At 42.1% G+C, this 26707-nt stretch overlaps 1 protein-coding gene across 1 annotated transcript; it reads left to right on the plus strand.

Moving 5' to 3' along the window:
* Positions 1 to 24598, plus strand: GCLM (glutamate-cysteine ligase modifier subunit). The gene is made up of 7 exons (XM_077823976.1): positions 1 to 349; positions 5942 to 6007; positions 8126 to 8210; positions 11324 to 11380; positions 13746 to 13948; positions 16206 to 16320; positions 20683 to 24598. The coding sequence occupies exons 1-7, from the start codon at positions 224 to 226 to the stop codon at positions 20850 to 20852; spliced, it is 822 nt and encodes a 273-aa protein (XP_077680102.1). The 5' UTR covers positions 1 to 223; the 3' UTR covers positions 20853 to 24598.
* Positions 24599 to 26707: the final 2109 nt, after the last annotated feature.

The raw sequence follows: 26707 nt of genomic DNA on the forward strand, positions 1-26707 counted from the left end.
AGTCATCGCCCTCCGGAGCCCAGAGCCCGGAGCCCAGACCGCCGCCGGCAGCGGCAATCGCAGCCCGCTCCCGCCAGCGCACGCACGCCGCCGGCTCCTCCCGACGCCGCCCGGAGCCCCCAGGCGCCCCCTCACAAGCAGCGCTGCCGGCTCCGAGTCCTTAGGAGCCGCGGGAACCTGCCGACCCCAGCGAAGGCGACCGGCGGGCGGAGTGCGGGCTCCCATGGGGACGGACAGCGGCAGAGCCAGGATTCTCCTGGACCACGCGGCCACCCTCAACCTGCAGACGGGCAACCTGCTCAACTGGGGCCGGCTGCGCAAGAAGTGCCCGTCCACCCCCAGCGAGGAGGTGAGGGGCTGCCCCGGCCGGCCTAAAGGCACCCGGCCGCCGGCCAGGCTCGGGCTCGGGCTCGGGCTCGGATCGGTTGGGTGGGGAAGTGTCTGTGAAATGCCCCCCTCGCCCGCACGGAGAGGGGGGGACTGGGGTATGAAGCCGCTGTCACCCCTCTCCGTTAGGGCTTGAGGTGGGTGGCAGTCACTGGGGCAGAGCTGCTGCGAGCTGTCACTTCTGGGGAAGCGGGGGGATGGCTCACCTTCTGTAGCTTGGGAGTCAGGGCTCTAGCCTCGGGTGGTTCAAGTCCCTTCTCTGCTTGATGCAGAGGCTGGAGGAGGGACTGGAACCTGGGCGTCCCCCATCCCAGGTGCTTAGTTACAAGCTGGTAACAGACATGTAGTGAAAATGTTCTAAAGGTTTTGAAACCTAAACCCGTCGCTGGAGAAAGGAATTGTTGCCCTCTGGACAGCTCTGATGTTTCCTAAAGTGGGGTAAATTCTGCTACCTTTCTCATACTAGTACCCTATACCTCATCAGGAGTTAATTGTTGACTGAGGAAGGAGTACTTACATGAGTAGACTAGAAGGATTTGGTTCCTCTTTACCAACCAAGGACCCAAGACTCTTGAATAAGTGGGTGAACCTCAGTGGACCTGTAGCTGCCTGAGTTAGTTTTGAGTTTGGTCTATTGTGGATATTAAAGCTTATGGTACATAAATGCCGCAAATTCTCACTGAGAGCATTGCACCCTAAGGGGCATAGTATAAGCCTCCCCCAGGAATTTGGCTTGACAGGATTTACTACAGGGAGCTACAGAGAAAGGCAGGGAGTGTTGGTGCTGAAGGCTTAGCCTTGGAGGCCATGGGCCTGCTATTGTGGAAATGTGCGGGTCCTTGGGGTCTGGCACGCAAAAGGGGTCACTCCCAGGAGATTGGTTTCAGGCTGGGAGACCAGACTCTGTGACTCCATGACAGTCCATCTACTATAAAAAAAAATTTGCTACCACATTGTGTTCTGGTCTTGCCTGTGATGTGCCTCGTGATTGTGGTATGGAATCCTATTACAGCTCTGGTCTTTACTGATATGGATCAAAGAGTACCCAGGTCTAATATCTGTTTCAAGGAAGAAAGGTGTTAACACTTTTCTAATAAGAGCCATAGTGAGACATGGTTCTCTGGAAAGGTGCTAATGAATTTTAAAATGTGCATAAAGGGGTTCAAGTAACAATACTGGAATTCGCATAGGGAGTAGTTTTTAATTTTTTATATTTTTGGCTATAAAGTAAATAGGGCCATTTGTGCCATGCACATTATAAGAAGATGCAATAGTGCACAGTATTATGATGGTGATAGCTCTTAGGAAACTTTGATGTGTGTTTTAGTCTTGAGACGCCTCTTAATATTACAATCATTGTCCTCTTTGAAGACTAGAAGCTTATGACAGTTGTTAAAATTTTGAACACACTTCAGACTGTCTCTCCGTGACCATTACCTTTGGTAGTATGTATTTGGCACTAAACTAATCCCATTAGATTACTGTGGGAGTGCCACGCTTTAGAGGTGGTGGTCATATTGCTATGGGTTTCAGATCTTATCCATGCTATGAAATACATGAAAATTATCTGAGCATTATCACAAGAAATAGTAGTGGTAGCAGCTATCTAGCAATTTGAGAATTGTTCAGTAACTACAAGGATTGTGATTTTTAGAATAGTTATATGAAAGCAACATTGGCAACTTAATTGAGCTACAGTTTTATTTTTCATAACTATTAAGATGAGATACGAGTAGACTTATAGGTAAATGCTGAAAAGGGTGCCTGGCTGGCACGGAATGTGGGTAATGAGATTATGAAACATTTTGTTTTTAAAGTTACTGGCTCTAATTGAGTTGTTGCTGAATGACAGCTGTTCAGTGGCCTATATGTATTGAGTCTGAGGTCTCAGACCAATTCCTAGTGGATAAGTTTCTGCATCACAGCTGGCATGCTTAGTCTCAGTAGAAAGCTCAAGAACTGAGTTTGATCTCTATGCTCATTATCTTCTCATTTCAGAAGTGATTCCTCCAGAAAAGAAATTGGCTATGTGGGGGGGGGGAAGTTTGAATAGCTTGGGAATCAGCAACCTTTGGCACGCGGCCTGCCAGGGTAAACTCCCTGGCGGGCTGGGCTGGTTTGTTTACCTGCTGCGTCCGCAGGTTCGGCTGATTGCAGCTCCCACTGGCCGTGGTTTGCTGCTCCAGGCCAATGTGGGCTGTGGGACGCAGCAGCCAGCACATCCCTGTCCTGCACCGCTTCCCGCAGCCCCCATTGGCCTGGAGTAGTGAATTGCAGCCAGTGGGAGCTGCGATCAGCCGAACCTGCAGATGCGGCAGGTAAACAAAGTGGCCTGGCCTACCAGAAAGCTTACCCTGGCGGGCCACATGCCAAAGGTTGCTGATCTCTGGTATAGCTGCTGGCCCGGTTGTGCCTTGTATGTGGATAAATGGACTTTTGTCTTCAGGCCTGTCAGTCTAGTCTGCCTTTCATGAGCCAACAAAATATTTAAAAAGTATGATAAGTATTAAGTGGGAAGTATACCAGTACTGCAAAAATACATATGGTCTGAAACTCTGGAACTGAAATAAGAACACAGAATGATTGATGAAAATAAGGAATTAATATTGGTTGAAAGGGAAAGACTCAAGAAATCACAGGTTAGTTTTAACATGCAAGCCCAGGTAAAGCTGAACTGACACCAAAAAAGGGGACCCAGTTCATTGAAGTTGTAAACTAACGTTGGTATTGGGCCAACTTAAGCCCAAGATTTGTCTTTTATAAATAACATTTTACATAACCTATGGTTAATATAAAGGTTACCAATAATTCCTGAGAGAGAAAATATTTTAACTTTTGTTTATAAGAATTAACTGTTCTTGGTGACTGTTAATGTTGATTGAAATCCAATAAATAAAGTGTGGAAAATTAAGTTAAATTTTAACAATGCTACTTTAATGTTCTAAGGTGCTTTTTGATTCAGATAAGAATTTGACCAAGATTTTTACAAAACGTGAGCCTCAAGTTATGAGCTGAGGAGCCCAACTTTAAAGAACCCACTTACAAAAGTGATAGCCAAAGTAAACAAACACGCTATATTATTTGAAGAAAATGTTTTTTCTTATTCCCAATTTTATTTGGCGGATGTGAGAAGATGGAAGAGTTGTTAACGAGCAATATATAATATATACCTGCAGCAGTACGTTCTCTTCACCCTGAAGGAAATGGATCCTGGGTCACACCCCCTGAGTTGTGCCCGAACAGTCTCAATGCAGCCTCACTTCTTTTGTAATCACCCAGAGGCATTAATTCCTGTCTTTTGAGACTTTTGTGCAGTCTACCTGGTGCAGAATTTTTATCCTTTCTTTACTATTTCAGATGGTTATAAAACAATCTTTAGACTCTAACATTCACAAATATTCTTGTCTCTTATAATAAATTTTTACATTTGTGGATAACCACTTATACGTTTGGGGCCTGTGTCAGAATTATTATTTACGCAGGGTATTACCACAACAGTGATTTAACCATAAATTCCTTTATTAAATCCAAAGGACAAATGGTATTTATACAATTGCTCTAAACATGCCTAAAAAAGCCTAAATAATAAGCAATTTGCTACATGCAAACAGTAACATCACTTACAAGTATTTAATGAAATTACTTACAAACAGGCTAAGCCCAGGGGTTCTTAGACCCGTATTGGTTGGCTTCAGCTTGGTCTGGCAGGTATTAGCAATTAACCCTTTAAGAGTTTGCTTTTTATACCCTTCAACAAACAAGTGAAGTCCTTGCCAATTATTGGACCTTTGCTAAGGTCAGATGAAGCAGTTTTTTATAATACATGAAACCAATTTATTGCACCTGGTACCCAGTCAACCATGTTTTATTTCTGTTACTTCAGCCCAAACCTTAAATAAGTTAACACGCTATAAGTTTTAACACCACAATTTTCTCATGATGGCTTTCTATTTGGTCACATGCTTTAGGCCTCTTGCTCATGCTAATATCCCAACTCAATTTAAAATCATCATTCATCCAAATCTAATGTGGGCCTGTTTTCTTACAGCCTGGCTACTCAAGCTTGCAACTGTTGGTAAGATTAGGCCCTTTGTGTTCGAGTAAGTTGTCCTTGGAGACAGCAAGAAAATTGTTCATAGGATGATAGTAAATGTATGAGTATCCATACAGATTTTAAAATAACCTAAAAAGAAAAATAGGGCAGTGGCTTATAAATCAGTTGTGTACTGTACATGTCCAAGTACTGTCTTTCCAGCTCTCCACAGAATAACTGGCCTCATAGAACATTCTTGTTTAGTAATGCTTTTACTAAAGCAAAGCCTGCAGTATAAAATAATGTGTAGTAATAATATAATACAGGGGCAGGCAAAGTTTTTGGCCTGAGGGCCACACTGGTTTCCAAATTTTGTATGGAAGTCTGGTTAGGGGAGGCCCCTATCCGCGCCCCCCCCTCCCCTTATGGACCCCCTGGGACCCCTGTCCCATCTAACCCCCCCCCCCTTCTTCCTGATCGTCCCCATAATCCCTGCCCCGACTGCTCCCTGGGACCCCCGCCCCCATTCAACCCCCCTGTTCCCTACCCTCTGACAGCCCCAACCCCTACCCATACCCCTGACCACCACCCCGAACTCCCCTGTCCTCTCTCCAACCCCCCCCGCCCCCTTACCGTGCTGCCTGGAGCACCGGTGGCTGGCGATGCTACAACCGTGCCACCCAGATCACCAGGACAGGCAGCCGTGCTGGCCGGCTGGAGCCAGCCATGCCACCGCCCAGCACAGAACTGGCGGCGCGGTGAGTTGAGGCTGCGGGGGAGGGGGAACAGCAGGGGAGGGGCTGGGGGATAGCCGGCTGGGCAGGAGGGTCCCGCGGGCCATAGTTTGCCCACCTCTGATATAATATGATCTGTGTAGTTGTATGATCACTATCCTAGTCAGTTTAATGCTGCATCTGTGATCTCAGGGAAAGTGTTACTGAAAGGTAGGATCCTAATTCTAGTCTCTTTGGTGACAGATGATCTGGGAGCACTGGCAGTATTAAAAAAAAAAAATATGCAGTTAGTAAATGCTAGAAGAGAGGAAAAACACTTCCTGTGTGGAAATGGACACCTAATGAATGGTTTATGACTGATCTTGATGCTCTGATTCCAGCATTGCAATATAGTGCTCTTCTAATGTCTGATTAAATTGTTACCTTAGACAAGATTTTTATTGTCTTAGAGGAAGATACTCTTTCTTTGCTGAAAGACTGAGATTTCAGAAGTGCTCTTAGGTTAAGGCAGCACTGACCTGAAAAGTTTATGAAGTGCAGTACCCTCCACTACTGACCAACTCTTGGTAAAAGAGGAGTGAGACTAGCACATGTAAGCAGAACCAAACTAACTTGTACAAGCGACCAACAGAACTTTGAAGTAAAAATCTTTTCTGTGCCTTTGTGGATAGCATCCTTGGCCCTTTTGTCTCAATCAGCTCCTCTAACTTTCATATAAACCTGTTTTGCCTGTGCAATTGTAGCATAACTCTTAAATATGAACTAATAATATAATGTTGTTTTATAGCTACGTGACTGCATTCAAAAAACGCTGAATGAATGGAGCTCAAAGATCAGCCTCGATCTAAACCAGGTGAGGGGTCTATCGTTTCTTTGCAAATAGAATTTAACTAATCAAATATTTTCCCTTTGTCACAACATAGCTCAGTGGTTTGAGCATTGGCCTGCCAAACCCAGGGTTGTGAGTTCAATCCTTGAGGGGGCCATTTAGGGAACTGGGGCAAAAATTGGGGATTGGTCCTGCTTTGAGCAGGGGGTTGGACTAGATGACCTCCTGAGGTCCCTTCCAACCCTGATATTCTATTCTACGAACTTGGTTCAGTACCTGTGAAATTAAATAAGTTACTGGAAAGACAAATATTGCTTTTGATAGTTTAATCTATGTTGTTCTACAGAAATAAGACTTAATCAGCATAAAGTCCTGGCTAACAAACAAGATTTGTCATTACATACAAATCTCAGATAGTACAGCTCATCTTGAAAATTAATTGCGGCATATGCAAACATGGTGGAGTTTGAGTTATAGGTCTATTTTGTGAGGTCATGCAGACTAAACAGTTGGGCCTGGCCACTGTTTGTAAGGGAGTTCTCTCTAAGTGAAATGTTAGAATAATACAGGATGAGTTGCTGATGATTCAGAAGTGACACTTTTCGTTTTAGGTGCCAACTTTCAGATAACACATGAAACTAAGATCCTGACCACTTGACGATATTGAAGATCCTGTGGCTTTTTGTATGGTCACATTTCAATATTAGAGCCCACCTACTAAAATTTGGAAATAAAAAAGATAAAATGATATTGCATGTTTTGTTTTGCTCCATGAATCATGTTAGGATACACTTTTATTTACAAAAAAGTTCCCTGCAGTTTTTTAACAAAGATTACTCTGAGTTTCGGATAGAACTAGGTATAAAATCTCTTTTCTCGCTAATGATACCGTCTTGCACCTTCCTACATTTCCTGGTGCACACACTCCTAGTTTTCTCTTCCTCCTGCCCATTCTCAAGTAGATGTGGAGCAATGAATTGCATTGAAAAGAAATATTTGTGATTAATTATATTTTTGTCATTTTTCATAACTGAAGGTGTCAGCCTCATCAGAGGCTAGGGCATGGAACTGTCTAGTTCATCAAAGCTCGCGAAGAGTTCCTTTCTCTCTCAAAATAGCTGTCATTTCCCATTGCTCTCAGTGAGAGTAGAGACAAGCTGTACTTATGTTAGTGGCCTGTACTGTCCAGAGGCAGTGAAACTCTGTCCCGTGGAGAATGATGAGAGAGAGATGGTTTTATCAAAATGGCCATCAACTGAGAGCAGCTTTGGTGACAGTCCCATTTAGAACAATGGGAAATAGCAGCCATTTTGAAAGAGAGCAGTTTGTCAAATTCTCCAAAAGAACGTTATCCATCCTGTGCTGAAGGAGAAACTTTCAGTTATGAAGTATAACTGGAGGGAAAAAAATGAATCCCCCTATTCCTTTCTTCAAATGTAGTTGATATATTAGGTTGCAGTAAGTTTTTTGGAACCTCAAAAGTACCTCTGTATTTGAGGGCAGAGACAAACCTGGTCATGTAACTCTGGCTTGGTCTACATTTAAGTTGGGTTGACCCAGCAATGGCAACCTAACCTCCAGGGCAGATGTGGCTGTGCTGATGGAAGAATTTTTCTGTCAACTTAGCTACCACCATTCAGAGAGGGGGATTACCTACAGCAATGGAAAAAAGTAGTGGTTCTCAATCTGTTTACCATTGTGGGCCGCGTCCAATACTACCTGTATGGCCCTGAGGACGTTGCATGAGCTGCAGCTGTGTGCTGATTGGGCCGCAAGTGGCCCATGGGCTACGTACAGGTTGAAAATCACTGGAAAAAATCCATTCAGTTGCTACAGAAAACATCTCCATAAAGGTGCTACAACAGAACACCTGCAGTGCTGCTGAAGTGCCTGTACTGTAGATGTGGCCTTTCTCTTACCTGTTACCTGCTCCTTCTCTGCTCTGGCGTTGGAGTAGGCTGGGCCCCTCTAAAGTGTGGAAGGACTAGGTTACTTCCTTTATAGTGTTTTATGCTTTTTTTTTTTTTTTTTTTTTTTGATCCTGGTATAAGGCTTTTGTTGTAACAGTTAATGAATTCTTCAGAGGATTATTAACTCTCTAATATTGACAAACTGCTCCTAAATGTTATGTATTTTCTGCAGGAAATGCCAGATGTCCTGGAATGTGTTGTAGATCAAGCAATGGAGAAGATAAATCCTGAAGAAAGGGAAGAATTGAAAGTGTCAGGTAAGGAATGAAAAAATGTACTCTTGCTTTGCAGAATATACTTTACATTTAGGGAACTTAAAAGAACTAAATAGTTTGCTCTGGCTAGCAGGCTTGTTCACTTGGGTTTGATAGCAGGATCTGTTCAATGGGAGCAGGGCTTGTGACTTAAGTTTCTTCATTAATATTTAATTAAATAGGGAAAGGTGTTTTGGGGATGGGAAGAGGAGGAAAAGAGGAGAGAGGGGGAAAAAAATCTGCAAAAGGACATACTGAGTAACCTGATGAGACAGCATGGTTGAGAGTACGTCTGCACAGGATAAAAAAAACAATGAGTGGCCCAGGTCCGCTGACTTGGGCTTGTGGAGCTTAGGTTCTGGGTGTGAAAAATTGCTGTGTAGAGGTTCAGGCTCGGACTGGAGCCCAAGCTCTGGGGCTCTGAGAGGATGGAGGATCCCAAAGCTTGGGCTCCTGCCCAACATCTGCACAGCAATGTTTAGCCCCTGAGCTCAAGCCCTGTGAGTGACCCAGGCCAGCTGCAGCCATGCTCCAGGGGTTTTTATCCCCATGTAGATATACAGTGAAATTCAAAATACTAGAGTTCCATTCCCATCTTTTTGATTCACTTTGGACAAGTCATTTGATTTCTCTGTCTCAGGCCAGGCCATGTCTACTTGGGCAAACTGTACTGATTTAACAAAATTGGTTTAGAAATGCATTTAGCTAAGTGGGTGCAACTTCCTGCTAAACATTCTTAGGCTCGTGAGATTAGCATTCATGTAACTAAATTGATATAGGGTATGTGGGATAGAACTGCTCCAACAATCCTTAGCAGCTGGAACAGTCTTTGGGTCTGTTGCAGCAAGGGGCTGGTGTACATGTAGCTTGAGCAGCAGTTGAACTAAATTCTTAGGCCTGGTCTGTGCTAGGAAGTTAGGTTGGTATAACTGTGTTACTCAGGGGGTGTGAAAAATTCACACCTCTGAATGATACAGTGCAGACAGTGCTAGGTCAGTGGGAGAATTCTGCCTCTTGGGGAGTACCTACTCTGATGGGAAACCTCCACCTTTCCCCACCTAGGTGGTGTAGTTAACCTCTTCACTGAGGAGCTGAAGAGGTTTATATGTAGACATACTCTTAGTTTTTAACGAACTGAGGCTTGGTCTACCTTACAGAGTTAGGGCGACGTAAGGCAGCTTATGTTTACCTAATTATGTCAGTGTCTATGCTAGAATGCTGCTTCTGCTGTAATAAGTGGCCTGCTACACTGACATAATAACTTCACCTCTGCAAGAGGTGTAGCACTTATGTGGATGTAGTTAGGATGACGCAGTGTCCCTGTAGAGACTGCGTCACTCACATTGCTGTCATTCTTGTCAGGTTCATGGCTGCTATTGTCTCTACTTTGCAAGGGGGGAGAGGCTCACAGCTGGTTCCCTGAAATTGGCAATAATATTAATTTCATTTCTCCTGGGCTCCCTTGTTGTGAAATTGAGCCTGGTACCAGGCTCACAACTGCCCCTCCTCCAGCTATTAGCCCAGTGCCAGACTCACAGCTGGATCCTGACCTCAGACTGACAGATTGAACTGTGAGCCCAGCCTGGTTGATCAATTTCAAAGCAGGAGGCCTGTCAGCAGTGAAATTGACATTCTTGTTAATTTCAGGGCTCCAGCTCTGAGTTCCTGCTCCTTTGATCTAAGGCAGCCATGAAATTGGCAATAATGTAAATTTCACTTGTGGCAGGCACCATGCTGTGAAATTGCACCTCTGCCAGGGTCACAGCGCTGGCTGTTACCTCAGGGTAGGTGGGTGCTCCAGCTATGAACCCCACACTCAGCTGTCGGTGTCCTACAATGCCCCACTTCAGTCGGTGCAGGTGCTCCTGGTAAGAATGCACACCACCGGCAGAAGGAGGGTAGTGTGGACACCAACCTAATAAGCTGACCTAATTTTTGTAGTGTCGACAAGCCCTAAGCTAAATCAGCGTAAGGCACTCTTAGACCAGTTTGAGAGCCCACACCAGTGAGTTGCATTGACTTATTTAAATCAGTTTCTAAATGGATTTAGTTAAATTGGTGCTCAAACTGAATAAGCTAGTTCTTAAGGAAGCTTTGAGGCTTCCCTACATTGCACTGGGGATAAAGTGGCTCCTGGCATCTCTGAGGATTGTTGGGGAGCATAACAGTGGCATAAAGGCTTCTGTACCTAGCTTCGCTAGACCCAAGGTTCTGTCTGTATCTCTTTTTTTTTTAAGTGTGTGAGTGTACATAATATTTATATTGATAACCTCATGGGCAGTCCAAGGATAAATCTTCAGATAGTTATAGAAAGAACCCATGTGCTGTTGTTACAAGCAGAATATCCATAAATGTTACCCTTTGGTGCCTGATAAGCCAAATGACAGCAGTACAAAGTTTCATATCTTTATTTAAGATGAGTCAGAATTTGTCTGCTGTTCACTGAAAAGACCTGCATTAACATGTTTAGATACTCTGTACAGCTTTTAATTACTCCACCTTCCCCAAGCAGATTTTAAATGCTTTTTTGCAAACCTTTGCCTCCTTTTTCCTTTAACATTAGGGTTGTCCAAAAAATAACTAATAAATCCTGTAATTAATGAATAACACTGGAGGCACAATTCTATTATAATGATCTATCCAGTGGAATACGATGAATTTGAGGGGAGGAAGGTCAAACTATAGAGATGTTAAATTTTGAGCCTCAGTAAGTTGGGGAGGGAGGTCTGTTGGTTCTATGAGGTTAACTGTTTTAAAAACAAACTTGTCATTATCATTGTTGCTTAAAGTACCAAAATGCTTACGTCTCTGTTTCACCTGTGCAAGAGACTACCCTTATTAGGTAACCTCCTGTCTTAGGAGACTTCTGAAGATATCTCAGAAACATATTAACTACAGTTCTGTTTCACCTTTTAGAACACCACTTTTAAACATCTTTCAATTCCTTAAGAAGCTAACATGTGTCCTAAGTACTCTTTATTAGTTCTTGCCAAAATGTAAGATTGATACAATGCTAGTACATAGCTGGAAATGTAACTGCTCTGTGCGTTTTACTGTATATTCTCTAACAGCTGGAGCTGGTTTTAGTTATTAACTCACATTTCTTTGGTGTGCAGCAAAACTGTTCATCGCAGGATCAAACTCTTCTTCAATCAGAGATGCAGTTGATATGGGTAAGTGCAAAACTGAAATTGTGTGCAACGCTTTCTACTTTCTGATTGTTACAAAAATTCTTCAATTTGTAATACTTGGGTTTTAGGTTGTCTTCCTCTGTGCTGAAGAGGGGAATTTTACATTTGCCTTGATTTATTCTGCAATTTCTCTAGCAATTGTAATACTCTTAAGGTGATTGGGGGGGGGGCACTGGATGTAGAGGTGAGACTCAGTGCGGTGGGGGTTCAGGTACTGGGGGCTCAGTGGTGTGGAAGGGTGAGCCTCTCAAAATGGCCAAAATTACTAAATTAAGGTCTAATTTATATGTTGGTTCAGTTCATAGTAATGGATTAAATATAATATAGACTCTTAGATCCCAAAACTTCAACTGGATCAGTGTGCGCAGCCCCTTGTTCTGGTAGGTACAAGAGCCCACCTTTGTGGAACTAATTGTAGGAGTAAAGTCTTCTTTTACCAAATTAATTTAAAAAACCAAAACTGTTTGGCATAAGGTGTGTAATTAGTTCTGTTATCTGATGCTGAGATGATTTTTGAAACAGTAAATGTTCTCCAATTTTAATTTGTTCTCTGCCTGCTTCTGAACGCTGTAGAAACTGCAGTATTGATGTCTCACATTCTATATGATGCTTGTTTCAGCAGTGTAACATTAATGCTGCAACAGCAAATTAAAAATATTTATTTTATTAAAAGCTAATGTAATGCTAATAATAGGTGTTATATTGACAGTATCTGTCTGAAGTTTTGTTCCTCCAAAGAGGAGCTAAGCATGTACCACAAATTCTTAAAGGAAGTAAGTAAGAACACTGACCTTTTTACCACCTTGAAAGTTCATTGGGTTTGAAGGATTCCTGAGGGTCAGAAAATGTCTAGTTCTCTTGTCTTTTGATTCTTAAAATGTATTTGACAAATGTGTGTGAAAATCCTGGAATCGCTTGTAAAAGCATTAAAGGGGTTAGAGATCAGGTATAGATGAAAATTACAAATCAGAAATGGATTGAGTAAAGAACAGATATTCTACTTCCGTTACAGTATTCTTGTCAGTTGCCCCCTTCCAGTCACTTATGTAAATGAGATTTCAAAGTCACTTTCAGTTTTAATATAGTTTTTTTATATTTCGACTATTGACAGATTCTGCTCTGCTAATGTACAAAGCAAACTAGAATAATGTACATAATGAATCTAATTCAAATTACACCTTTCCTGTTGGACCATGTCCTCTTCCAAATCTATCTTAATTTGGGCAAGTCAGCAGAGGGTGGAAAGATGTCACTTTGAGGGTACATCTACACTGAGTTAGGGGTGTGATTCCCAACTCATGTAGATATGCTTGTGCTAGCTCTCTTTGAGCTAGCATGGTCAAAATAGTAGTGTAACTGCAAAGCACGGGCAGCAGTGAGGATTGTCACAAGCTATATGTGCTGAGTACATACCCCGGGGTTCAAGCAGGTTTGTACGCGGCACGGCTAGCCGTGCCGCTGCCCATGCTACTACACTACTATTTTTAGCATGTGTTCGATGGGAGCTAGCGTAAATATGTCTACATGAGCTGAGAATCACACCCATAGCTCATAGTGTAGACGTATGCTGATAGCATGCCAGATGACCATGAGTTTGTTAGCAACAAAAGGAAAATGAGATTTACCTTTGTGCCTCATTTCACTGTGTATATGTTTCAATTCACTATGTAATTTATAAGGCTTTCAGATATGCACTTAACACATAATTCAGGGAGATGCGTGGGTGGCCTACCAGTTTACGTTGATTTAATTTCATTCATGTTTATCTCAGAAGCCTCTCATAACTTGGATAACCTTTACAACCTTTATGATGTCCCAAACTTTGCCACAATCTTACTTATAATCACAATCATGTTAAGTCCAGATCCATTCTGTTCAGTATTGGTTTTCAATTAACTCCTCAGTCACAGTGGCATGTGAATAGCCCTTCTCAGTGTTTCTTCATGGTCCTTTACCAGTGCTTGGGCAACTGTGGAGGGGGAGGTTATAGACTAGAACAAGAGGTCAAGAGTGCAACCATTAATGAGGATGATATAAATCAGCCAATCTTGATGTAAAATCAAAGATGTTAATATCGAAAAAGGAATAGAGAGCTACAGACTCTGTTCAAGAAGTTGTTTTTCACCACAAGATTGTATCTGAAATTCAGTTTTCAGCTCTGTATTTGATTCTTAACTGAATTTCTTTATCTAGCTACTGTCCTTGGGTACAAAGATTCTTTGAAACTCTCAAATGGTGATTCAGAAATGAAAGTGGCGTAAAGCTGAGTTTTTGAAAGATATCTTGTCATGCTTATTGTTTATCATCTTATCTCAGATTGATTTTTTTCTTTTCTTTTTTTCCACAGCATGTTCTGCCCTTGGGGTTACCCAATTAGATTCTGTGATCATTGCTCCACCTCCTATTGAAGATGGAATTAATCTTTCTTTGGAGTATTTACAGCCTTACTGGGGAGAACTTGAGAACTTAGTTCAACACAAAAAGATTGTTGCCATAGGTACCTCTGATCTAGATAAAACACTGTTAGAGCAACTGTACCTGTGGTCACAGGTAAGGACAGACTATTCAACCATAGTAACTCTGAGGCGTGGTTTTTACTATTGTTTCCTTGGTATGCCACATATCCAGTTAAACAATAGAAAAATGACTTTCATTTTAAAATTAAGATACTGATTACGCTAATCTGTTTGTCAAAGATATATTGGAAAGCAAAGGATTTGAGTTTTGAAGATTTTTGTAATTGATTACAAATTAGAAGTGTAAATAGTGCTATTTTTTAATTAAAACTCTTCAATTTTAATCCAATTTTTAAAAAAGAAATCACCTTACTCCTGAGGCAATTCTGCACCAAAAAAAATTCGGCACCCAATATTTTAAAATTCTGCATATTTTATTGGTCAATAAATAAATGTGGAGGCTCCAGCATGGCAATGGGGAGCAGGGAGGTGGGAGATCACACTGCAGCAGTCTCTCCACCCCTCCCACACACCCCCCAAACATGGACTCAGCGGTGAGGCTGCACCCGACCCTAACACAGCACATGAGCCAGGCCTGGCCCGGAAACACCCCAGGGCCCTGCCCCTCCAGGCCACGCAAACCAAGATAGCATGGTGTGAGTGCAGGGGTGGGGCTTAGGGAGGGGCCGGGTGCAGGGGGGGGTTCTGGATGAATTGGGGGTAGGGTGCAGCGGGAGGTGATGGGAGGGGCACTGGATGCAGGGGTGAGACAGTGCGGTGGGGGTTCAGGTACTGGGGGCTCAGTGGTGTGGAGGGGTGAGGCTCGGCAGAAGAGTCTGGGTATAGGGTGGTCTGGATGCATGGGGGTTGGGCAGACGGGGAAGCAGCTCCCTGTACAGTGACCCCTCACCCTGTGGCTGAGGAGTGATGGGGACAGGAAGCGGGGGTAGGGTGGGTGGAGCTTCCTGGCTCCAGGGGAGGTTTCTGGGGGTCGGTCTGACTCAGCCTTGCAGGGAAAGAGGAAGGTCCCATCCTGCCCAGCCCAACAGAGACTGGCAGCTGAGCCGCTAGCACGGTAGGAGCCACTGGACAGGGCGTCCCCAGCCTCCTCCCCCCCCCCCCCCCCCCCGCAGTGATTTACCTTTATTGGCGGCTGCTCTAGGAACCTGAAATGATGTGCCCGTGCTGCTAGGGAGGGGCACGTGACCACTCTTGCAGCTTCCCTTTGCTTTTCTGTCAGCGGGCATTTTTCTGTGGGGAAGTAAAGAAATCTGCAGGGGACGTGAATTCTGCATGTGTGCAGTGGCACAGATTTCTCCCAGGAATATTACCTGAATCTTTACATTTTTTAACCTCTATTTGGATACAATTCCTTTCCTTTCAGGAAGATATCATTAGAATACCAAGCTTATCTGTAAAGGCTAGGCAGATTGTGTGTCCTCCTGCACACGGATCAAACAGTGGGAACTGTTCTTTGTGCAATGTAACTGACCTTCTCGCAGAGACTGAATGTCCCTTCCATAACATTCAAATCATGCAAGTCTCCATTTATCTGTGCCATCTGCTTGTTATTGAGCTGATTACATTCTAATCATACTAATATTAGTGTATATAAACTGTTTGTTTGTTCAGAATCCTCCAAGCTCTGTAAAAGTGATATAAATTAATAACTATGGATCCTTATGGCTCCTGATAAGAGTCTTGATTTGTACTGTTTTTGCTGTCTTACTTAAGTAAAGTGGAGGGGGGGGAAATCTTACTCTGGCCAGTAATGTTCTGACATCATGAATGTGTGTACTCTTTATTTGTGAGAGCCTGATCCAAAGTCATTGAATTCAATGGAGAAAAATCCCTTTCACTTCTTCAGTGGGTTTTGGATTAGGCCACTAATTGGGTGTGTGGATAGCTGCAAATTTATATCCACAGGAAGAATGAAAATTAATTATGTATTGCATTATTTGTAGTCTAGTGTTTTTCTTTTAGAACTAGCATCCTGTTTTACTGGAAACAAAGGGCTGCTGATATTCTTGACCACAATAGACAAGAAACCAAACATTATTCATTATGCACAGCCTACTGAAGTGAGACCCCATCATCATTCTGGGCCTTATGTTGCAAGGAGATGAGTTCAGTCACTACAGCCAATAGGACTTGTGTGCTCAACAGCATCTTGCAGGATCAGGCTTGGGCTTTGTTCAGTTTTTGGTGTTTAAAACAAGGTTCAAGTCAAAATGCTCAAAATAACAATACAGAGCAGATTTTATTCAACAGTAAAGGATGCTTATACATGTCTAAAGTAGAAGTAACATATTAATGTGACTTTCCATCTGAAGGATATCTCTCTCTTTCAGGTGAAACCAAATAGTAACCAGGTAAATTTAGCTTCCTGTTGTGTGATGCCACCTGACCTCACAGCATTTGCAAAACAATTTGACATCCAGCTGTTGACTCATAACGATCCAAAAGGTAAGGCTGTAGTTGAACTTACTTGACAAAATTAACAAAAACCTTCTGAATAAAGTAATTTTGAACATGACTGGGTATAATCTTAATTTGAGTGCAAACTGTTTTTTACCTTTAAAGCCCTGTGCATTGGATTCAGTTGTATATCGCTATATCATTTCTTTTCTATATCAAGTTCTTATGTGCTTGCCTTAATAAGAAAAAAAATAAAAGCAATCCTACAACAGGACTTCTGGGATATTGTAATCGGAAAACAATAAAGCAGTGGGAAGGGATGCCTTATCTAAAAGTATTGTGTACTGTACCATGTTTAAAATCTAGGGTTTATTAATTCCAGCAAAGCATGTAGTCTCTCAAGTGTCATTCTGTACCCTTCAGAACAATGAAAGACATGGGAAGAACTTCACGCAGAAGCTTGCAATGAAAAAGCTTTTATAGCAACATACCGCTGGTTAATCTGAAATAGTATGTTTGAAGGTAGATGATGAGAGAGCCCTGTTTAACCTGTAATGTCATTTAAAGTTTGACAGTGTTTTTTAATATCTGTGATGACATGGTGACATAATTACTACATTATAGTAGAATCACAGTTTCTCGTCTGGGTTCCAAAATCGTCCTGATGTGCCATCTCCTCAGAATGCTGTTATAAAATAATCTTCTTAAAATATTAAATTGGTTCTTCTTGAATCTGGACTAATCTCTTTCACCCTGTTAGCATCTAAACAAATACATTGCTGGAACTGTAAACTAAAAGAACTTGGACAAGATATTTTGTTTCATTTCCTCAATTTAACTAAAATGGCTGTAGGCAAAAGTGTAGTAGAGATCAATTTTTTTCTAGTAAGGTACTTATTTGTGTGTTTAATCACCTGGTGAGTCTTGCTAAGAAAAATGTGTCCAACAGAATGAAACTTTAAGGTCTTATTAAATATGATCTAAATTACTATATACTGTACCTGGATGAAGCTTGATTTGGAAGTGAATGAGACTTTGTAGGAGAATTCAGAAAACTGCCTGGCCATTTACAACTGTCAGTTCATTTTGAGCAATGGATATCATAGAATCATAGAATATCAGGGTTGGAAGGGACCTCAGGAGGTCATCTAGTCCAACCCCCTGCTCAAAAGCAGGACCCATACTCAATTAAATCATCCCAGCCAGGGCTTTGTCAAGCCTGACCTTAAAAACTTCTAAGAAAGGAGATTCCACCACCTCCCTAGGCAACGCATTCCAGTGTTTCACCACCCTCCTAGTGAAAAAGTTTTTCCTAATATCCAACCTAAACCTCCCCCACTGCAACTTGAGACCATTACTCCTTGTCCTGTCCTCTTCCACCACTGAGAATAGTCTAGAACCATCCTCTCTGGAACTACCTCTCAAGTAGTTGAAAGCAGCTATCAAATCCCCCCTCATTCTTCTCTTCTGCAGACTAAACAATCCCAGTTCCCTCAGCCTCTCCTCATAACTCATGTGTTCCAGACCCCTAATCATTTTTGTTGCCCTTCGCTGGACTCTCTCCAATTTATCCACATCCTTCTTGTAGTGTGGGGCCCAAAACTGGACACAGTACTCCAGATGAGGCCTCACCAATGTCGAATAGAGGGGGACGATCACGTCCCTCGATCTGCTCGCTATGCCCCTACTTATACATCCCAAAATGCCATTGGCCTTCTTGGCAACAAGGGCATACTGCTGGCTCATATCCAGCTTCTCGTCCACTGTCACCCCTAGGTCCTTTTCCGCAGAACTGCTGCCTTGCCATTCGGTCCCTAGTCTGTAGCTGTGCATTGGGTTCTTCCATCCTAAGTGCAGGACCCTGCACTTATCCTTATTGAATCTCATCAGATTTCTTTTGGCCCAATCCTCCAATTTGTCTAGGTCCCTCTGTATCCTATCCCTGCCCTCCAGCCTATCTACCACTCCTCCCAGTTTAGTATCGTCCGCAAATTTGCTGAGAGTGCAATCCACACCATCCTCCAGATCATTTATGAAGATATTGAACAAAACCGGCCCCAGGACCGACCCCTGGGGCACTCCACTTGACACCGGCTGCCAACTAGACATGGAGCCATTGATCACTACCTGTTGAGCCCGACAATCTAGCCAACTTTCTACCCATTCATCCAGTGCATTCATCCAGCCCATACTTCCTTAACTTGCTGACAAGAATACTGTGGGAGACCGTGTCAAAAGCTTTGCTAAAGTCAAGATACAATACATCCACTGCTTTCCCTTCACCCACAGAACCAATAATCTCATCATAGAAGGCGATTAGATTAGTCAGGCATGACCTTCCCTTGGTGAATCCATGCTGACTATTCCTGATCACTTTCCTCTCATGTAAGTGCTTCAGGATTGATTCTTTGAGGACCTGCTCCATGATTTTTCCGGGGACTGAAGTGAGGCTTACTGGCCTGTAGTTCCCAGGATCATCCTCCTTCCCTTTTTTAAAGATTGGCACTACATTAGCCTTTTTCCAGTCATCCGGGACTTCCCCCGTTCGCCACGAGTTTTCAAAGATAATGGCCCATGGCTCTGCAATCACAGCCGCCAGTTCCTTTAGCACTCTCGGATGCAACTCATCCGGCCCCATGGACTTGTGCACGTCCAGTTTTTCTAAATAGTCCCTAACCACCTCTTTCTCCACAGAGGGCTGGCCATCTATTCCCCATGTTGTGATGCCCAGCATAAGATGCTATTCGTTAATTTTTAAATAGTAAATAGTAAGAATTAACTAATACTTCTGCTTCTGAATTTGTTTGATTGCTTATGTAAACTGTAAAATCCAAATCTTCAGCTCTTTTTTTGTTGCCTTGCAAGGGAACCTTTTTTGCAAGTAGCTTTGGCTTTCATGCAGGTGCAGGTCAGATATAATGCAGCGGTAGCAAGTTCAATATGTGGAGGATAATGGAGAAAGGGTATCGTTTCCACCACTATTTAAGGAATCTCCCATCTTCTTATTCAGAGACTGAGTTGATAAATTATAGCTGCCTGGGCTACATTTGGTCTATGCTTTAGCTCCTGGGCATCCTCTGCTGCTGAAAGAAATATGTTTTCATTTAAGCAAATTTGTGAATGGCAGGAACCAGTAAGGACAAATACAGATATCTCGAATTTTTGGGCAAGAGGCCGCAAATTTATTAATTCCATAACAGGGTAAGTTCTTGAGGCAGTCTGGCCTAGGAACAGTGAAAATGGGCAATGCCATCAATGCTCTCTCTGTTACCCGCCTTCCCCTTGTCGATGCTCAAATTCCAAGCATCACAGTACTAGGGCTTAGCAGCCTGCTTAAACCAAGGTCACCAAACCAGTATCTACCCTACTGAAAAGGAGTTAACACCCCTGCTGCCAGGAGCTAGCACCCAGAATTGTGATACTGTGAAATAAATGACACATTACTAAACCAAGTAAAACCCTGCTGATTTGTCAACAAACAGTATCACATAAGTCCTTAGAGCCTATGCCAACAAACTGAATATGACATCAAAAGGCAGCAGGATGCCCATGACATATTTCCAGGTCCACCAATCTTTTAGCAGGGATGAAACCCATAGTTGGAAATTGTTGGCTGGAACCACAGTATCCTCTGAAACTCCAACTGCAACCTGCAGACCAAAACAAATTGAAAATTCATTAATACACACCAATAACTATCATGAGAGGGGAGGCAGGGTGGGGTTTGTGGGATTTGTTTCCTACCCTACAATCTTACGCTGGCTAATAAGGGCCAGTGTGCCTTAATTATAGAATAATGGAAGGATTTACAGAGCAGGATTTAAATTTTTCTCTTTAGACTTATAACTATTAAGGGCCCAGTCTGCAAGGTGTTGAGACCCCTTAACTGTGACTTCAGTGGGAACTGAGAATGCTCAGTACCTTGCTGGATTTGGTCAAACATATTACATTTTTCTAAATATGAATCTAGACCTTTTAAACTAAAATCAATGTCAAACAAGAGACTGTCATTTAACTCTCCCCTACAAAATATATAGCTACCCCTTGATCTTATTTTTGGTATCTTCAATTATTTGGTAGTTTCAATTATTAATGTCATTCCAATCAACACTTTATGTAAAGCCAGTTCAGTTTATTACTTAGAGCAGGAGAGAAGTATGTTCTGAAACTTTCTTATACTATAAATTCTTTAACTTTTGAGTTTGTGCCTCATGAAACTTCAGAGGGGGGGTGTGTGTGTGTGTGTGTGAGAGAGAGAGCGTGAGTGAGACCACATGAAGTATGCTGTCACGTTGCTTACTGAGATAATTAACAAATTTTTAACACAAAGATCACCTCTTACTAATTACAGTTAAAGGAATTATTTCATTTTTGTTTGGTTAAAATGTAAATATCTGTTTCTAATTTTAGAACTGCTTTGTGAGGCAAGTTTCCAAGAAGCTCTTCAGGAAAGTATCCAGAACAGTCGAGCACATGAATGGACTCCCTTGTGGATTCTCCGGTATTCAGTCATTGTTCAGACCAGAGGCATTATCAAATCCAAAGGCTATATCTTGCAAGCAAAAAGAAATGTCTCTTAATACACTTTTATTTTGACAATAGCCTGCTGTCTTAGTGCTTTGGAAACATACCACCTTTTTTGCATAAAAACTTTGCACGGAAGTGAAAACCGTCACAAATTATAATGAAGACCAAAAGTGGTGACAGTAAGGCCTGGGTTGTCCAGAGGCACAGTGCTCCGACAGCATTGTGAAATACTGCACATTTCTTTCCTAACATAGAGACCAGTTTAGTAATATATGAAATAGTTTGTTCATTAAACTGTTTTCTAATTGAGATTATCTAAAGAAATTCAAAATATTTTTCTTTATGACTAATATAAAATTATCACTAAGTATATTTTGGCTGCCATCAAGGTAATATATAGAAATGTGTATATATTTTTGTTTTCAAGAAAGAAACTTAACATTCTGAATTTCTTCTGAAGTGCTTATTCCTACTAATTAGGTAGCTATGTAGTATTTGAGCAGTTGAGTAATTTTTAAGTAGGTTTCTTTGTTTTTTATCCATAGGAAAATTCTCTAATTGGAATCTGATTAATTGGTATAGCAAGTAAGCTGCTTAATTCATGTGAATGAAAACCTGGTTTTCTTTTCATTATGGTACAAAAGGCCTTTGTGTTTGGAATTTTTTTTTTAAATTCTATTAGCTCATCCTGTTTGTTTCTGTACACATTGCTCTTACTGTGTTCAGCATGTGGACAGGAGTGATGCCATATTCTGTCTTACATTGGGAAATGTATTGTGTATTTAAACCAGGATCTGGAATTACGTGGTCAAAAACAAATTAAACTGTAGCCAGAATGTGCCTGGTTTTGTCCTAATCTATTTACTAGGTGGTCAACAGCCACAGATACTTTAAGAATGTGACTAAAATCAGAACAGATGTTGATGGGATGTACATTATATAATCACGTACAAAGGATATAATGTCTGTTAATTTTGGGTTACCTGGGGAATTAACTGATGTTCAGGTGTCATCCAGAGAACGGAATATCAAACAAGCATTCAACCTGTGTTCTTGTTCCCTTGTGTTGCCAGCTTCACATGTGCAGTACTGTGGCTTCTGAACGTAAAGGAAACTAATGCTGGATCTAAGACAGACTATTAGTTTCTTTTCTGACCTGAAACATATCCACAGACTGAACTTTGCATTTTAAAAATACAGTCTGTCTACAGCAAAAACATTTTATCTGGTGTGATTTAGATGGTATAGATCTCTTCACTGCAATTCCTATCTGTAGCTCACTGTAGTCCAGTGAAGTCAATAAGTGCTTTGCTATTGATTTCAGTGGGAGCAGGGTCAAGCTGTAGTCTGGTAATTGTTAACTTAGTTTTATGTAGACTTTGAGCTTGTAGTTTAAAGGAATGAATTTACAGTAACTTTTTTGTGTATTTTTGTCATAGAAAAATCACAATGTTTTCTGCACGGTCAGATAGTTGTGTATCTACTTTTTAAACCATTCCACTGAGTTAGTCTTTGTTATTTTCAAAAACTCAGTACACTGATAAATGTTGTTTGGTAGTAAACTTTTGAGTCCTTAAATATTTAGGTATGTGACTAAAATATCTAGGAAATACTCTAGACTTATTCAATTACTTGATGAATATGGGGTGAGCAAGGAGGAGAATGGGCACTAATAGTGTAGAGGCAAAATTTTAGAAACATTTTCTTTTGACAGAAGAAAGTGAATTTTGGTCATGGAGGGTCATTTGTGTATTAAATTTAAAAAATGAACCTTATTTAAAACTTATGGGCCAAGGGTGCTCCTTACTGGTTGGTACTGAAGTATAGCATCTACTTGTGATCATTTTATTTCTCCTTTGCGTCCAAAGCATACCACAGTCTGACTGACAAGGATTCACATTTACTTGACATGTATATGTTTAAATCTGCAAGACTAAAAACATTAAAACAGACAATTGAGCTAAGAATAGTTAAATATTGCAGATTGCACTAGCAGTTTAGTTCCTAATTGGCAACCATATTAATAATTACCTTTTGTGGAGAGAAAAATAACTTTTGTACGAATTGGAATAGGCATGGTAATTCGTTAGCTCTACAAGCAGTATTACAACCAGGCAGTGATTTGTCAAGTCATTACCTGATGAATGATTACTGTATTTAACCAAAATAGCAATTAAAATTGGGGGAGAGACAATTGGGGGAATTCCTTTCCAGAGGAGGAATACAAAAGTTAAGATTTGAAGAAGTGAAAATTTAGAAAATTGCAATTACTGTATTATTAGTATATCCTTCTTTGAGATTTACATTTTTGTGTATGCTTTGTATGAATTCTAAATTTCACTATATTATTGCTTGCATTGATATCTCTGGGAGGCAAGCAGGAATGACTCTGCTTTTCCATCATTAAATGACATATTATGTATGGTGAACATCAAACCACTCAAGATATGCCTTGATTTATTGACCTAGTGGGGAGTAGGAGGTACTTGGAACATGTATGCCCTTCATCAATCTGAATGCTAGATCCCACTTACAAGTAACAGCAAGTCCCAAATTCTTCAAACTCAAGACACCATGTTAGTGCCATTTCCCCCCATCTCATTCATTTCTTTTTTGGGAGTTGGAGTTCTAGGGTTGTATCACTGCAATGGTCATTGGCCTACATGAACTGTTTGGGGGAAGGGGGAATCAAGCACCCTTTAACTGGATGTAACTTATTTCTTGCAGAAAGTGTACTTTATGCAAGTTTAGATCTATTGATTATGTACTGAATCCTGGGGGGTAGCCTCTTTAATTGTTTTAAAGGTTAAATTGTTGTTCTTGTGCTGTATATTCCTCTAATTGTTTTCTCAAAAGCTTTTCAGTGTAATAAAATAAATGACTAGGATAAATGAAATACATAATTATGTACAATTTTCTTTTTAATGCTGAAACTAGACAGCTTGGTGTGGGCATGGTTTTATCCCTGTGATCAAATAATGACAAAGATAATTGCAAGATTTCATTAATTTTATGTAGTTCCTGTATTGCACTTAGTAAAGATTCCCTTTCATAAATTGAATGTTTGTTTCTAAAATACAGATTATGTAAATCCTGACAAATCTATTTGGAGAAATGCTGTTTCTTCAAATCTAACAAAGTACAAGACAACTTCCTTTGTAGCACATCAGCACCACCTTTTCTTTTTTAAACTGACTAGGAATTGATTTTGAGTGACAGAGGCAGCACCTCCTCTATGAATCACCTCTCACTTGCTGATCCCTAGGAGTAGGACATTAGGAATGAGACTTTGAACTTGTTCTTTCATCTGGTAGTGCACAATGTTCCAGGGATGTAGCCTGGAATACTTTTTTTCTTTTCTTTTCCGAGTTAGGGCAGAATTTGGCTAAAAAAATCTATTTCTAGCACCTCAAAAGCTTAGAAACACTTGCTTATGATTAAATTTTACTGGTCGCTTAACTGTTCCCTTATTATTAGCTGCCTAATTTAGCAAAGCTTAAAGTTTTTTCACTAATAGACTGTGAAAGGGAGAGTCTTAATTCAGCCTTACTTCTGGAAAATACAACAAAAATGTGTGACTTAGTCATTTTAGGTCACTAGGCAAAATGTGTAATTTTTTAAATCCTGTATGGTTTTATTTAATCCTCCCTTGTTGGCTTTCTTTTGTTGGTAAAATGTTTAGCTAGAGCTGTAATGTATGAAGCAAATACAAAACAAAGCATTTGTTTTAACAAAATATTTATAGTACTGAATGCACCCTATTAATTGAATGTGTTAAAATAAAATTAGTTTTTGAGTCTCTAGTGGTCGGTTATTGGTTTCTACCCAGACCTTTCCCAAACAAGTTGTTATAAATATTAGTCAGCATGCTAGAATACTAACTAGAGGAGTGGTTCTCAAACTTTTGTATTGGTGTCCCCTTTCACACAGCAAGCCTCTGAGTGCAAACCCCCCTTATAAATTAAAAAAAAGTTTTTATCTATTTAACACCATTGTAAATGCTGGATGAAATGTGCGGTTTGGGGTAGAGGCTGACAGCTTGCGACCCCCCCCCCCCCATGTAATAACCTCACAATCCCCTGAGGGGGCCCTGGTCCCCAGTTTGAGAACCCCTGAAGTATGAGCTTGAGAACTCATGGGACAAATTTTTTGCCACAAGCCTAACCCATACTTCTGAACTAGTAATTTGCTAGCTCTTCATGTCCTGTACACTTCTTCTGCCTGACTGCTACACCCTCCTGCAACTCCTATCTAGTCACTGCTAACCTCTTCTCCTTCCAACAGTGCTACCTGGTCTGCCAAATTGTCAGTGACACTGTAGACCAAGAGTATTGATGTGTGAACGCAGAATAGAACTCAGGTTATGTGTAGGGTTATTTCTAAATTTAATGCTAAAGGCAGGGGAATAACCAGCTCCCCAAGGGAGTCTAACTATTGTGCCAGGCTTAGAGGAGTGGAGAAGATGCTGTAAGGTGCAGATTACTGTACCTAGGCTACGTGCACCATAAGGGGACATCTGCCCTAGATATGCAGAACCCCACTCAGCTCCCCCGGGTGTTCTAGTGCAGTGAGGAGACACTAGCGAGATCCTGGCACTACCTGCAGGATCTGAGGCTCGCTGTGGGGGGTTTCTGCTGGCTGTGCAGATGTACTGCAAGTCAATGCTCTTGCTATAACGTGGACACTTGGATAACATGGATTGGGCCAAAAAAAATCTGATGAAGTGCAACAAGGACAAGTGCAGAGTCCTGCACTTACCATGAAAGAATCCCACGCACCACTACAGGCTAGGGACCAACTGGCTAAGTAGCAGTTCTGCAGAAAAGGACCTGGGGATTACAGTGGATGAGAAACTAGATATGAGTCAGCAGTGTCCCCTTATTGCCAAGAAGGCTAATAGCATATTGGGCTGCATTAGTAGGAGCATTGCCTTGATCTGTTGGCAAGTGGTTATTCCCCTCTATTTGGCACTGGTGAGGCCATATCTGGATTATTGTATCCAGTTTTAGGCCCCTGCTACAGAAAGGATGTGGACAAATTGGAGAGTCCAGTGGAGGGCAATGAAAAAGATGGGGGACTGGGGCACATGACTTACAAGGAGAGGCTGAGGGAACTGGACTTGTTTAGTCTGCAGAAGAGTGAGGGGCGATTTGATAGCAGCCTTCAACTACTTAAAGGGTGTTCTAAAGAGGATGGAGCTAGGCTGTTTTCAGTGGTACCAGATGACAGACTAAGGAGCAATAGTCTCAAATTGTAGTGGGGGAGGTCTAGGTTGGATATTAGAAAAAACTAGCTCAGGAGGAGGGTGATGAGACACTGGAATGGATTACTTAGAGAGGTGGTGGACTCCCTATTCTCAGAGGTTGTTAAGGTCATGCTTGACAAAGCCCTGGCTGGGATGATTTAGTTGGGGATCAGTCCTGCTTTGAGCAGGGGGTTGGACTAGATGACCTCCTGAGGTCCCTTCCAACGCTGATATTCTATGATTCTGTGACAGCTGTTGACTGGGCTGAGCGGCCGTAGTCGACCCTGCAGGGGCCCAGTCCCCAGCCGTCAGGAACCACCTGTTGGACTCCAAACATCCGGCGAGCGGCTGTGCAAACTGGAGCCACAGGCGCTGGCTGGTCGCGGCTCCCCTGCTCGGGCTTTTCCCAGCAGCTGGGGGCGCCAGAACCGTGCTGAAGGAGGCTGAGACGCTCAGTGCCAACAGGAGTCCCCCCGTGGGGGTTAAGGCCCCCGCACGGCCTCAGGCTCCGTGAAGACGGACCCGCCGTGACACCGAGTAGTCGGCAGAGGCGGGGCCGTGCCCCGGGTGTCCCCTCCTCGCCGGCCCTGGCCGCGGAGGCGGCTGTGCCCCGCCGGAGCTCTTTTCCCGGCGGCCCGGGCCGGAAGGGCAGCGCGGGCGGGC

Source organism: Eretmochelys imbricata, chromosome 8, assembly GCF_965152235.1.
Source record: "Eretmochelys imbricata isolate rEreImb1 chromosome 8, rEreImb1.hap1, whole genome shotgun sequence".
In the NCBI taxonomy this organism is placed as follows: domain Eukaryota; kingdom Metazoa; phylum Chordata; order Testudines; family Cheloniidae; genus Eretmochelys; species Eretmochelys imbricata.

What these genes read in the sequence shown, in the direction of transcription:
- GCLM (XM_077823976.1), top strand. Translation starts at nt 224, where the DNA reads ATGGGGACGGACAGCGGCAGAGCCAGGATTCTCCTGGACCACGCGGCC. An exon ending in GGAAGAATTGAAAGTGTCAG is followed by an intron (nt 8,211 to 11,323) that starts GTAAGGAATGAA and finishes TTTGGTGTGCAG; the next exon opens with CAAAACTGTTCATCGCAGGA. An exon ending in GACTCATAACGATCCAAAAG is followed by an intron (nt 16,321 to 20,682) that starts GTAAGGCTGTAG and finishes TTCTAATTTTAG; the next exon opens with AACTGCTTTGTGAGGCAAGT.